The sequence below is a fragment of the Anopheles arabiensis genome, chromosome 3 (assembly GCF_016920715.1).
Source record: "Anopheles arabiensis isolate DONGOLA chromosome 3, AaraD3, whole genome shotgun sequence".
In the NCBI taxonomy this organism is placed as follows: Eukaryota; Metazoa; Arthropoda; class Insecta; order Diptera; family Culicidae; genus Anopheles; species Anopheles arabiensis.
Window position 1 is genome coordinate 75,733,659 of NC_053518.1, and position 14,319 is coordinate 75,747,977.

A 14,319-nucleotide genomic window follows, 5' to 3' on the forward strand; every position below is an offset into this window, starting at 1 on the left:
GATTATAGTTGTTAACTAAAAATATCCGTTACAGCGAACCGTTTCTAATACCGGCACTAATGCACGCTACTTACGGGAACAGTCCTCGTCAAAAGAGGCTTTAATATGACAAGCCCCATGTAAGGTGGTATCTACAACAAGGGCGCAATTACAATACTGCTGGAGAGGATGTAAGGCTCATCAAAAAAACTGCGGGCCCTTGTCGTTGCTGGATCAATCTGAACATCCAGTACCCGATTTCCGGACGCCTGTGTGCCACCTGTGCTTAACCCCATCTCTTTTGAGCACGGCAGAACGTTCGATGCGCTTAAAACTTTTTTAATTTCCTACAACGCAACACACCGGCGCTGCCGGAATTCCGGACTGATCCGAAAGCAAATTGATGTGCAGGGCCACGGCCCAGCATGGCCGCGCGTCCCGCGTAATGATTGTGTTGTAAAACGACAAACTTTTCCGCTTCCCATATACCTTCAGGTACATCTCCTTCAAAAGGTGGAACCAGGGTAATATATAGGGCCTGGAGAAGAGCCGCCACAGTGTGTAAAATGGGTGACTTTTTGATTGGTACAGACCCGGGTACAGGTTGTGCGTGTGTGTGTGCGGTTTTAGCTCGTTTACAGGAAGTGGGCCATTTTAATGACGCGGAAACAGAGGAACTTTTACTCCCTTTGACTATTTGGACGATTTGTGTGCAATTTAAATACACCACAGGAGTGGAGATGGAACAGAGAAGGGACAACTTCAAAGACAAGAACAAAAGCAACGCTACACTGTTGTTGTGGCGAATGTTTTGCTTTTCACCCCTTAAACGAGTGTTGTTAGTAATTGAGAAAGTTTGAGAATCCTTCGCCGGGAACGGGAATAGCTTGTGGAGTTGCTATAGCGCCGCTTTTGTCTTACTAAACCCGACCTTTGCGTTTGCCTCTTCCCCAGTAACAAGGTATTTATCTACTTCAAACGCATAGTTTCCTGCTGCATGCACAAGAGCATCAGTGTGAGTAGGGCTAGACCATTCACAGCCTTCATTGCAGGTTCAGTTCCCACCGCCGACTCGCACTGCACCACACGCCAGTCACAGTGCGTCTCTCAACGAGTGCAGTTCATCGTGTGCAGGAGCAAAATGTCGGAACACTCCCCTCAGCTAGGCCTAACGAAGACACTGGGCCACCGAGCCCGGGATTATACGCGCTTGCTGGGGCGTGTAATGTGATTATGATTGAAGTGAATTTTCGCGAGCCAATCAAGCCTGCCCCGACAGAAGATTAAGAATCCTCCGGCAACCGGGGGTAGTTTTTCAAAAATTCTATCCACGCTCGGGGCTACGACCACAACAACACAATGTTGGACCGCTTTCCCCGCCGTGTGCTGCTCTGTGGGTGCTCTGGAAAATTTCCGCGTGTCCCAAAGTTCGGTTCGTAGCATCGATGCCCTGGGGGCCCCCGCTGGGTCGCAAGTTATCACCGCGATGCCATCAAACTTTACCGTTGACCTCCGGTGGTGGTTGTTGTTGTTTCGGTGACACGACGACGACACTCTTGGTGAATTAGCCGGAAATTGCTAATTTTAGAATGATTCACCATCGCCGCCGGGGATCGCGGAGAATGTGCTTGTGGTTGCAAGGATCCTAGCAAAGTTATGCAGCGCCCAAGAGTTACGCGCCCTATCCGCTCCTCCCAATGAACTGTGCGAGATAATAAATATTTAACGAAGTAAGCAATTGACTTACCCACGGGGTCGGCCGCTTGTCCAGCATCGCCGCACAGCAGCACGGCCAGCAGGACCGAGGGCAGCAGGTATCGAACGTGGCCGGACGCCATCGTCCGATGTTGCGTTCCGATGTGTGGTGGACCCGTCGTGGACCAGCCCGTGGTCGGGAAGCGTGGGATACTGCTGGCCGCTTTCGGTCGCTTCTAGTCGCGGTCGCGCTTGGAGAGTCTGTCCCGAGTGTGTGTGTGTGTGGCTTTATTAAATCACACCGAGCGACGGTACGGCAGCGCGTTCGGTGGCGTTCCCAAATAGTCGAGCTGTGCACACGGAGCGTGGCGCTATCCCGTGGTAATTCATTCAATGCTGAAGTGCCTGCAGAAGAAAGGAAACAGAGGAATGGTATGAAAAAACCTCCGAACTGTTAAATTCATAATTTGGAACGGGTTACGGGGGTATTCTCCATGCTGTCCCGAGTGTCCCGATGTTCGTGAAATTCAAATTCAAATCCCCCCTAGAGTACATTAACCGCGGTGGGTGTGAGCCTTTTGCATTTTTTGTTTCTGCTCCCAGCTCCAATTCCGAGTCCCGCAAAATTAGATTAGAGCAGAATTGGCCGATGCTCAATTTGGTGCGCGCACAGTTTATCACGTACGCCCGGCACCTAGGGAAAGAGAGACGGCTAATTGATTTGCAATGGTCGTTATTTGTCGTTTGCTTTTCAGTTGGAGCCATGCCATTCGTTGGAGCTCGCGGTGTGTTGGTGTGCGGGATATGGGTGGCACCGGAACTGGTTTGCCCGAAACCCGAACCTACCTGGACACCAATTACGTGACCGAGGATCGTACGGTGGTACTCTAGGGACAGAACACGTGTGTGTATATGCGTGTGTGGCTGATGGCACGTAGGCCTATTTTCGCATTACACTTTTATCTACTGCCGAGATCCCGTCGAAAGGTCAATGATTGGCCGTTTGACGGGAAACTGGACCGGCCGGTGCATTAGCTGGACCGTACACATGTTTGTTTTTGGGTCGTCTGGAATGGTGCAATGGAAAAATGGTAGCACCCGGAAATGAGGCACAAGCAGGAAACAATGTTCATGGAACATGGTTTCTTGTTTTTTTGTTGCAATTGAGAGATACGGTAGATTGAAAATTAAACAAGGGAGTTTATGGGCAGTCATATTAATTAGATAACAGTAGTAGCGATGTACTTTTTGCTGTACAACAACTAGCAAATATAATCCTACACATCCAATTAGATGTTTTCAGATCGTAGATTTTTGCTCGAGTTTGAAAATTTATATTGTGTTATATTCGATATTGTTCAGTTTTAACTTTAGAGCATTAGCTTATTAAAAATATTTCAACAGTTTTAAAGTTGAGAATGCCCTCATCCTTTATGGCGGGTCGGTGGTATAGTTGTCAACACGCACAGTTAAACAATATGTCTTTCTTCAAGTTCAAGCCTCATATGGACCCGTCTATCCGTCTCAGCAACACATCAAAGATGACATTAATATAGACAGACATGTGGAAATATACAAAGGAATCCTTGAATAAGGACGACCAGAAAATATTTGCGTTTCGATTCGGCTGAAAACAAACTCTAATCCAAGACTCTCCATCATTATTCTTCCATATCCAGCATTCTCGCTTGTAGTCTTGCTTAAGCATAATACACGGCTAGCAGCCTTATTGAGCCACGATGAGCCTTAAAATTTGCCAATAGGAACCAGGGTATTGAGGATCGATTCTTAGGCGTAATTAGTGGCCTAGAACAACTAGAATGTCTATCGTACAAGCTTACATAGCCGGATGGATATCAATTTTGAAGCAGATTTTAATAGGGTTAGGCTATTCTGATTCATAGAAAATACTTCTTCAAGCCGAATATAAATATGAAGACTGAGCAGATAAGATAAAATATTTACCAAAAAAATAAAAAAATAAACATTTTTACCAGTTTCCATCCAATAGATAGGGTACAAGAAAAAGAAAAGTCATGATTTAGATGTAGGTTTTATGTTGGGTAAAATTTTGTTGTAGCCGGCTAAACCTGGGCTAAAGTCACATTATGCATACATGACCTGGGAATGCAAGGATAAGCTTTAAAATTGGTACACGTTGTAAGGTACAGATGGAGAAAAACTCAAACCAACGGGTAGAGTTAATTAAAATTACTGCTGAAATTAGCTTTTAAATTAAAAACAAACACGATAGCAGGTGCTTTTCTGAGAGTTTAGGTCTTTTCAAAGTTTAGCTTGCTCTAAGCTGGCTACCTTAAATATTGTTGGTTTTAGGGCGCTATCTACTAGCTACTTAACAAATTTCTGGGGTACATGTTAAAAAGGTGGAATTATTTTACAGAAATACTTTTTCATAGATCAGCTTATAAACCCACATCTTGTTTGATTAATAATTAGCATTTAAACGATACAAATTGTCACCCTCGCACTGCAGGAGACCAACCTCAACCTAGCTGCTATAATCGTCACTCTATCAAATGGCACAATATTTACTCTCACCTCGTTTAATGCTCCTTCTAAGGAAAATCCCATGCAAAACTGCATACACACACTCGCGCGCCGTAAGTCAACGATTTGTTGTGCATGTCGCGATCGTGCGGTTCAACTTTTGAAGTGAAGCTAACCTTTCAATCAACCATAGTTAGCATACCATACAGTGTTTTTTTCTTGTGTCGCTGTTCTATATTCATCTACAATGCAAATCGCCTGATTAGCCGCTCTCTCTCTCTCTCTTTTTCTCGCTAGCCTGACCTATTCCTAGATAGATGGACTGGAGCGTGGGTTTTACCATGCCCTAACACACCTAACCTTGCCTAATGTAATCAATCCAAACTGAAAGCTTCCCATTGTTGAACCGGTTCAATCCTGGATTGGCTGATGTAATTTCATTTATCAATTGCTAGCTGCCTTGCTAGCTGGCGCCTAGAACCAGTTATTATATCTTTGGTCAGTGGAGATTTCGCTCGTCCACGTGGAATTTGATGTGGGAAATAGCGGCAGTTTGACATGTGGAGCTAAAATCCGGAAACTTATATATCCGTCAAGTCATCACAGCCGAATAGTATGTATAAGTTTGTAATGTCCAAGATTTTTTTGAGGCAAAATACTCGAACAATTTCTGAACCAACAAAGATATCAACCTTTTCTCCCGTATCACATCAACCAGAGCCACCCTGTGAGTAACAGTATACTAAACTAATGACACTCTGCTCGTTTGCTGACAACAACAAAAAAAGGAAAGAAAAAACAAACGATCACTAGAAACAAACGATCGTGCAGCGGATCACCGCCAATAAATTTGCCTGTACTCTATCGGGCCACCGTACAAGAGAGCACACAACGGTTGTTAATATTCCACTCACGAGCCGTACACTGACAGCGGATCGGCAGTTCAATTCCTGGTTTGCTTCTCTGCGTTTGTCCCTGCCGAAGGCCATCAGCGATTATCCGTGCCCCGTGCTGAGCGCTTAACGCGGTGGACGTCATTGTTTGCTCCCGGCCGGCAACGGTTGCACCGGAGGAGCACACCTATTGACCTTCGTTGGTGTGACGACGGGTCTGAAGCCGGCAAAAACACGGCCGTCTAATTGTCACTCGACGCACGCCGGGCAATGCGTCATCGTTAACGAGTTGGCGGTGTGGAGGTTTAATTTTTTGTTTGTTGTTGCGCTGAGATGTTTAGAAACGCTCGCGACTGTATCAGCTGTACTGTGTGTGCCCGTAAAAGGTCCTGTGCGAAGGTGTTACGGAAGGCGAAACAGACGAAGCTGTGATCGAAGGATTAGTTTCGATTTACGTAATATATTGTTCGCGATTTTTTTTTCTCGGTTTAAAGTCTAAGTTGTCCGACACTTCCGAAATAAGTGGAATTCATGATTATAGAGATAGATTTTAAAGGTTTGATTAATTTTAATGAACACATTTGATCAATTGTGGACAATTTTCTTGGTATATTTTTATATAGCTGCAGCCTGATTAACGGAAGATAAATCAATTTAATTAGAAGCCATTAATCCTCGGACATAAATAAACTCCGGTGAGCCACTTTTTATGCAACGCATGTAGACGTTTCATTGGCGGCAGACGTTGTAAAGGTAGTTCAAACTAGCAGCATCATAGATGCGGGCGATCCCTAAACAGCTAGTCGTGCACCTCCTCATTTACCGTTACCGTATGGATCAATGCTATCATCAGAAGCAAAAAAAAGAGCCGCATTAAGTCTATCGCCTCTTAAAGCTCTACCAGCAGCTTGAGAAGCGTGCCATGACGTCACTAATGCGAGCTCTAATATGTATGCAACAGCCAACCAATCCGTTCTCACACTCACCACCGTACAGGGCCCGTCTAATCTACACACTTCCCCCTCCACAGGTCTGCTGCAAACGTTTGCTAAATCGTACAACAGATCTAGCGAAACCGGTCAGTCGCATAGGCCGGACCACATCGGCCCCGACTGGACCTACATGGGCAGCTTCGACTGTTTTATATGCAACACGGGGGTCTTTACCAATGCACTTAGCCTGTGCTGCATCGCGGTGCTGTCACAGCGTGAGGCGCCTACACATGTTCCCTGCCCTGTTCCCTGCCCTGTCAACACGACCAGCCTCTTCCGTATCACGTGGAAATGGAACGAGCCCGACGGGAAGGACAAGGGCAAAGGGGACCTACCTATCTACCAGCGGACCTATCTATCGCTGATGCCACAATCTAGCAGAATGTCGTCATGTGCCTTGATCTTGACACTTATCACGAAAAGGGAAAAACCAGGCCACCGCCGATAATGGCGCAGAGAAACACACAAAACATCAAGAACCGGAATAGCGCGCAAGCGACGATTCGGCGACCAGTACACTAGCGCCATCCAGTGTCGGGAGCACCGAACCCGCTCACCGCGGCCACCTGTCTGGGGCGCCCGTGCGTCCACGATAATAATTGCGCCTTCGCCGCCGCCAACATTGTTTACCGCGATTTCCAGACGCGCCACCCCACCACAGGAACATCGGAGCAATTAATCACGCGCGTCCACGTGGCGGCGGCACCGATCGTGCAGGGGCCGCGAGTGCGAGGAATGATCGGTGATCGCCGATGAGACGCGGACCGGCGGAACCAACAAAATCCCAACCGGTGCGAACTGGTTTCGCCTTTTTGCGTTTTTCTCACACGTTTCGCCGGAGGCCACCCTTCCCGTGTGCGTGCGGCGCTTGTTTGTTTACTGTTTTTTTTTCTTCAATTTTCTGTTCTTTTTTGTGCGTGAGTGTGTGTGTTTTCAGACTTTCGGAACATGACGCAGAGCTTTACGCGCTGTTTTGTGTGCGCGGGTGTCTCCCGCGACCGGAACCGGGTGAAGGGAAACGCCAAGTAAAAGCTTCACTGCCAGTGTTCGGCGCAAAAATCGGGGCTCGAATGCTGTTTTTTTTTGCGGGTAGATGGCCATCAAGATCCCGAGGAAAAAAAAGTGCATTACACGTAAACAAAATTTGTTATTTTGTTTTTCAAGCAAACTTTGTTTTCGACTGTGTTTTTTGGAATTTGAAATGAAGATATTAACGTCAAATAACAACACTACGTCATAATATACTTTAAGCTTCTTCGCATTTGGATTTGCTTTATATGGATATAACGATCCGTTTCTGCTTGGACGGGAAAGTTGCACAATCGGCGCTCAATGTCGCCTTAGTTTTATTGAGGTGTTTCGTGAAAGTGACCCCAAAGCTGTGCTCGGTGATCGGAATTCGTCGCCAGTTTATTGCGCATTTTATCGTAGCTTTGTCGTGGAGGTTGGGTACATTTTGACCGTACTTTATATAGATTTATAGGTCTTTGACCTCGGTCACTATTTTGCCTTCTTTGTTCGTCAACACAATCTGGTAAGTTTGCTATTAATATGGCCATTTTGAAAATACAAAATTGCTGTGCTACGGTGCATTAGTCACGCTGTTAACCTGAAATCGGACCTAAGATCAAAAAGAAGGTCCGATAAAAAAAGTTTTAGACTGTTGAGACAGGAAAGGTTATAGAGCTGTATGATTATTCTGGGTACTATGGATGTATGAGGAGTTGAAATGAATTCAAAAACGTTTTCAAACTCACAAAATCATACGAAGCAATGTACAGTAGGTGACCGCTAACTGGATGTGTTTTAACTGGAGTGCTTTTTAACTGGAGGTTCGCTAACTGGAGTGATTCTCAGTTAACGAACACTTAAACGTCAAACATGAAACATCCGGAATCTCATGAAGAGAAATTTGTCGCAAATGTGCATTTTTCAAACAAATTTAGAGTCTCTTGCCTACGTTTGCTATTAATTTATGTTATTACACGAATTAGTATACTTTATATCAACATAAGTGAAAAAAAAGTTTGGTATGTTTATTCCAGTCAACGCCAATCAAAACAATCAATCCATAGAAACGTCACTCCAGTTAGCGAACATTGTTCGTTAACTGGAGCTTGTTTACCTCTCAGTTAGCGGTCACCTACTGTATCCAGGACGATGTCTCATACTGCTCTGAACTACTCCAACTACTCTGGAACAGAATCCAAATCCAATGATAACAGAAAATATTAACTAGAGAGATTTACTAAGATGCACTTCTCAGAATATTTAGAGCAAAGCAAAATCTAAAATCTATTGTAAGAAATTACATTGTATGCTGGATAAGTGCTATTTTTATAAGCGAGCAAACAAGCGAATGTAGAATTATAGAGGCTGGAATACAAATGTTACTGTGATCCAGATTAGTGGGAATTTTAATTCCATAAATGGGAGAATACATATGTAAACAACCCTCCAGTTTTAATAAGGAAAAATAACTCGTTAACCGGGGATTATTTCAATCTGGGATTCCTGCAATATCATTATTATGGATGAAATAATTGCACACTGTATATTGTAGAATAGAAAAAAGTACAATACAAAACTACCACTAAAATGACATCTGTGAGCATCCACTTCGCAGCACGTGATCAGCACTCTGTAAGCTAAAACATTGTCACTTTCACTGGAAACGACTGCGGAAATAAAGATAGCCGGTAATAGTGTTTGCAGAAGGCAGTGTCCACGCAATGACATTGCATTTTCTAACGTCAGGCTACGATGGAATACGCGCCACGCCTTCAGATATTAGATAAATCTGCAAAATCACAGCGCTCGGCGATGCTATCATGCGAGCAGTCACGGCCATGCGTTTTTGCGCCCCAGAGCCAAATCCGTGCGGCTCTGGTGGCACAGTGCTTTGACCCTCTCCCCCGGCATGGGGTAATCTTGTTTACCGAATTTGGGTCCGAAAAATTCCACATGAGCGCGCATGTTGTGTTGGTCCGCACCAGCAACCAGCAGCAGCAGCAGCAGCACAATAAACAAACGCCACACTCACACAGATGAACGGACTACGTCGATCCGCAAGAGAACGGACACACAAAACAAGACAACAAAAGCAGAGAGGATAAACGAGATTGTCCATATCCGTACTCACCCCCGCATTACCACCGACACAGCCGCTGCTCACCCGGCTGGACCATGGGCTCTTCATGCGATCGTGCAGTTACAGCGCGCCCGGCAGTAATGTGCGTGTCGCATGTAACACAGACCCCGCGCTTTGTTGGTGTGCGTGACTGGCCATTGCTTGTTTACACGATCGTGCTCCGCGCAGGTACCGACGGGTATCGATCATTCCGTTCGAACGCACGCAGGAAGAAGCGAGAGCACACGCGGGCGTGCGCGTGCGAACGAGATGACAAATGGCGGAGGCGCGTCACCGGCACAACACACAGCAGGCACAGAGCGCGCCGGACCTGCTGGACCGCTTCTTGTAAACAACTTTTGTCCCTGTGTGTGTGTGTGTGTGTGTGTGTGTAGGTGTGTGAGTGAGGGTAGGATCGGAACCGTGAGCGGGATCGTGAGACCAAACGCGTCAGTATAAAGCGTAGTACGAACGGCGCTCGAAAGGTCAGTTTGTTTGTTGAATTCCCAGCGAGCTGAAGGTTGCTGCCGGAGATCGAAACCCGGGCGACCATTTTGTAAAGCCATTTTTACATCTTTCCCATCCTCGTGATTGCATGTGCGCTGTGCCAGCTACAATCACGTACAGATTCCATACGTAGGAGACATTCCTTTGGATGTTTGTGAGTTTACGTGAAAGGCGTTAAGGTGTAACATCTGCCACCAAGTAGAGTGAAAAACTGTGCCAAGAAAAGTGCCTTTGGTGTGCATGAAAGCAAAGTGAGATCAGTGTCAAACCCCCGCTTCAAAACACCCACACAACCACACACAGCATGATTTCGGAACTGTTCCAAACGATGCACAAGGCCCGCTTCAGCGGCATCCGGATCGTGCCGGAAAACTCGCCCTCGCTGCAGCAAACGTGCGTCCGCGCGTTCGTCGAGAGCGTGCGCAGGACGCGGACGCAGCAGCAGCAGTGCAGCGAGGAGCGGCTGATGCAGCTGCAGTTCCTGCCGGCCCCGCTGCTGACGCCCATCCTCGACCGCATGTGCCGCTATCCCGAGCTGCGCAGCATGCTGCGCGACGAGCTCACCGATCCGGTCCTGTTCATGAAGCTGTTCAACGGGTACGCACCGGACTACGACACGCTGGAGAAGTGTCTGCGGGAGGCGGCCCGCACCGTCGGCCGGCCCGCCGTCCTGCGCGATCTCGCCCACAACTACTGTGATATGTTGCGCACCGAGCTGCGCGTGGCGTCGTTGCGCAAGGGCGAAACGCGCGACCAGCCGCGCATCCGGGCGCGGGTGCTCGAATCGCTTCGGTTCGGCGACTACCTGTACGAGGCCGGCTGGTGCCGGTGCGGCGCCGTGGTACTGACGCTCGCGCAGGACCTGCTCGAGCTGCTGGTACCGCCCGCCACCCGTGCCCTGCAGCTGGAGTGTCTGGTGCGGTTGCTGCGCGCCCAAATCGGTGCCTGCCTGACGGCGCGCGCCTCCCACACCGTGCAGCGGCTGCACGCGTTCCTGCAGCAGGTCGGCGAGTCGGCCCCCCAACTACCCCTAGTCAAGGCGTACCTGCAGCTCGGCAGCTACTACTACCACGTGCAGGACTACGACCGCTGCCACCAGTGGGCGCTGCGGGCGCTCGCCTCCGCCGCCGACGGGGACGACGCACCGGCCAAGGGTGACGTCATCGACGTGCTGCAGCTGATCGCGCTGTTCTGCGTCGCGAAGGAGCGCCACGATCTGGCCAACATGCTGATCAGTCAGGCGGTGCAGCGGGCCCGCACCGAGTACGGCGGCCTGCATCGCAAGTACGCGGACGTCCTGCAGCAGTACGGGTTCGTGCTGCTGCGCATGAACGCCATCCTGCCCGCGATCACCGCGTTCACCGAGTGTCTGGACGTGACCGGGCGCGTGTACGGGCTGCTCAGCCCGCACGCCGTCGTGCTCGAGGGCTACCTCGCCCACTGTCTCTATCTGCGGTCCCACACGACCGGCCGGTTCGATATGGCGCTGCGGCATGCCGAGACGGCGCTCGAGCTGGCCAGCCAGCTGATGCCGGCGAGTCGCCGCGTCCGGGAGCAGCTCGAGCGCACGCGCGATCTGATCCTGCGCGGACCGGACCAGCGCCGGGACACCAAAGAAAGTCAACCGTCGCGCGAACGCGACTACCATCCCTTCACGCTGCGCGAGATCAAAGAGAAGTTCTTCGAGCTGGACTCGTCCTTCGAGCGTGACGGGCTTGCCTGCAGCGGCTAGCGGCGTGCTCCGGGCTCGTGCCATCATACCGCCCTCACCTGAAGCCCTGTCGAATTAAAAGAAACAGACCTAGAGTGTGTTGTGTGGAGCCCGATTCGCTCCGAAACCCAAGACTTTTAACTGTTACAGCATTTAGTGTAGTCGTCTGTGTGTGCCACGTGTCGAGATATAGTGTTTAAGAATTATGTGCTACCCCTGTCGTCGCCTCGCCGTATTAATCCCCATTTTGCGATGATGGTTCTCGCGAGGCTATATACAAGATTCGTCGATTTTAAGATGAAAAATAAAAAAGCATGTTTTTTACTGTTCAATAATCAAAATCTATCATGTGTGTTTGGTTTGGTTTCCATTGATCCTCCGAAGTAGTTTGCCCTCTCGATCATCAATTCATCAACGTCACTCGAGAGAAGTTGGCGCGTTTGAAGTGCGGTGTTGTGATATTCGGTCGACGTCAGTTTGCTCCTTCTTTTTTTTCGCGGACAACCTTTACCTGGCCTTCTTATGTGACGTGCCCATACACACTCACACCAGCGCGGGCATCCGGCCAAGGTTGGTCTGAAAGAGGTGAAGATCACAATTTGCACTTGTGTGTTGATACGGTGGGGATTGGTGGGATTGTGAAGATAACCTTCAGCTTCTTGGGTTTACTTTTGCTTTTGAGTTTCTTTTAAACACACACACACACACCCAGGAGTATCGAAGGCATAAGCATCTTAAACAACTTTTGAGTGTCGGCGAAGTTCGATTGGAGAATAGCTTTGGTTCGATAGGAACTATCGACAATACGGATATGGGCATCCGGGGCATAATGGATAACATATGCATGCTTTTACGATTCAATCTTTGCGTAGCAAAAAAATCATAAAACACTTCATTCGTGGAACCATAATCATATTATTTTGACAGCACTTATGCTTGTTATAACAATCGAAATTTTAAGTACATTTATAAATGTAATTCCAAGCTATTGTATCATTAGAATACAGCCTAAAATTTATATTCAATTGAAGTAATTAATCAAAGTAATAAGTAATTTCAATGAAAATTCAATTAAACTCTTAAGATGCACGGATCTATAAGCCCTTCAGATGTTATAAATTCATCATTTAATTTCATTACCATTAAACATATTGATTAATACATAATTTATGGCACACCAAAAATTAAGACATTAGAGTAAAAATCCTCCATCAATCCCTTAATCATTATCCATGATCCCATATTCACGGGATGGTCCCGTGGTACAGTTGTCAAATTGCAAGACTTAACAACAACAATGCCCGTCGTGGATGCAAGCCTCATATAGACAAAACCGTCCTCTCCCGTAGCTATGACACTGGCTGTGGCTGCATGGAACCTTAGAAAGTCTTGAAAGTCTGTATCCAAAGGCCACCAATAAGAAGAAAATTGTCTGATAAAATCGATGCTTTAGATGAATTAGATAGAATATACATTTACATTGTCTTGCAGGGTTGTCCAACGTGATCAAGAGCAATTAAGTTCCAATAACCACAAAACTAATTTTAAAACATTTTTAGGTCCTTGCTGTCGAAGATATTAAACATTTACTGTTATTTTGGTTTTGTACGTAATTTATAGATGGACCTTATGCAGAGATGTGTTTCTTAGTAGTCCTCTGTTTTAATATTTATAATCTTGAACATTTGGTGTAAACAAGTTGAAATGTTTTTTACTTGTTTCTTGGTAAAATGTGTAAGCCTTAGCCCACTTTTAAAACATTCGTATTTTACTAACAAGATTTTAGTAAGTCGGTTTCAATAAAATGGATTGAGTGCTAAGTGTAAGAAATTCCTTAACGAATTTTTTTAGGTACTCACTTGCTCAACTCAACGAACTATTTTGAAGCACAGTTGCTCAGTTACCTGCTACAATGATTCATATCAGCTGTAAATAATAGTGTCCACTGTTGCTTCTACCCCGAAGAAACAGTAATTCTGTATACTTTTGTCGTACCAAACAATGTTGCAAACAACCTTCTAGTTTATCGCATTCTGACTGACCTCTCTCGCTTGATACGACGCTCGTGTGCATTGTTTGCTATGTGTCTCGATGTTCACTAAACTATTCACCACCCTATGCCCCTACGCGTTTGGTCCTGTATCGCTCTCAATGTCCCCACATAGAGTCCACCCCGCCCTGAAAAGTTTCAAAAACTGCCAACTGCTCGAAGCGCAAAGTACACCGGTGAGACCGGGCAGCAGGTTTGCGCAGTAACGAGATCACTTTGGAAAAGGTCACCCGGTACCAGCGACCTCCTGTCATCCACGCGGGAGTAGCCCGGAAGGTGAAACTAACTTTTCGGTGCGGAATGCGTTAACTTTTTCCTTGCCGGCGGTATCGTTTTAATTACCGCTACCGAACGCTGTGGTTATAATAATTCAATTTCGCAGCCCCGCAAATAAGACCCCTCCAGGCGTTATGCCCTGAATCGGTGCTACCGGCGAATGCAGTTCGGTAAATTAGGTTTAAATTATGTGCTACCACGCCTGCTTGCAGTGTGCACTGATGATTAGAGGTCGAGAGATTAAGTTCCCTAAGCAGACAGATATTTGTAGTACATGAAGTGCTTGTAGTTCGTCTGCTCCAGTGACATCTGTGAGAAATGATATCCCCCGATTCAGACCCGACCCTGGTTGAATAGCAAACAAACTGCAAAAAAGGGTTCCCTTCCATCGGTTCTATCCATCCAGTTCTATCGTCTCATAGGGGGAGAGGAGCTTTCATCACTGTCCATCCCTGCGCCCTAACGCCGATCCGTTAGATGCGATTCAATGCAACTGCTGCTTCACGTGCAGTTTCCATCCCCTTTTTGTGGCATTAAATAGTGGCCACGGGTCGGTTAGCGTGGTTTATGCAAATTAA

General features: G+C 47.1%; 2 protein-coding genes across 5 annotated transcripts in view; one reads left to right on the forward strand and one right to left on the reverse strand.

The window, feature by feature from the left end:
* The window catches only part of LOC120905112 (Ig-like and fibronectin type-III domain-containing protein 1), a 115,171-nt gene that overhangs the window by 28,391 nt on the left and 72,461 nt on the right, over positions 1-14,319 (reverse strand). For 3 of the 4 annotated variants that reach the window (XM_040315837.1, XM_040315836.1, XM_040315835.1), the window contains exon 6: positions 1,727-2,079. In XM_040315837.1, coding sequence (XP_040171771.1) covers positions 1,727-1,817 — 91 coding nt within the window. In that variant the 5' untranslated portion in view covers positions 1,818-2,079. Of the gene's footprint in view, positions 1-1,726; positions 2,080-4,233; positions 4,359-14,319 lie in introns of those variants that run through there. The other variant, XM_040315838.1, reaches the window with a different exon arrangement.
* On the forward strand, positions 9,665-11,756 carry LOC120905114 (amyloid protein-binding protein 2-like). The gene has a single exon (XM_040315839.1). The coding sequence runs from the start codon at positions 10,009-10,011 to the stop codon at positions 11,434-11,436; it is 1,428 nt and encodes a 475-aa protein (XP_040171773.1). The 5' UTR covers positions 9,665-10,008; the 3' UTR covers positions 11,437-11,756.

Coding starts and splice junctions, on each gene's coding strand:
- LOC120905114 (XM_040315839.1), top strand. CDS start 10,009: ATGATTTCGGAACTGTTCCAAACGATGCACAAGGCCCGCTTCAGCGGC.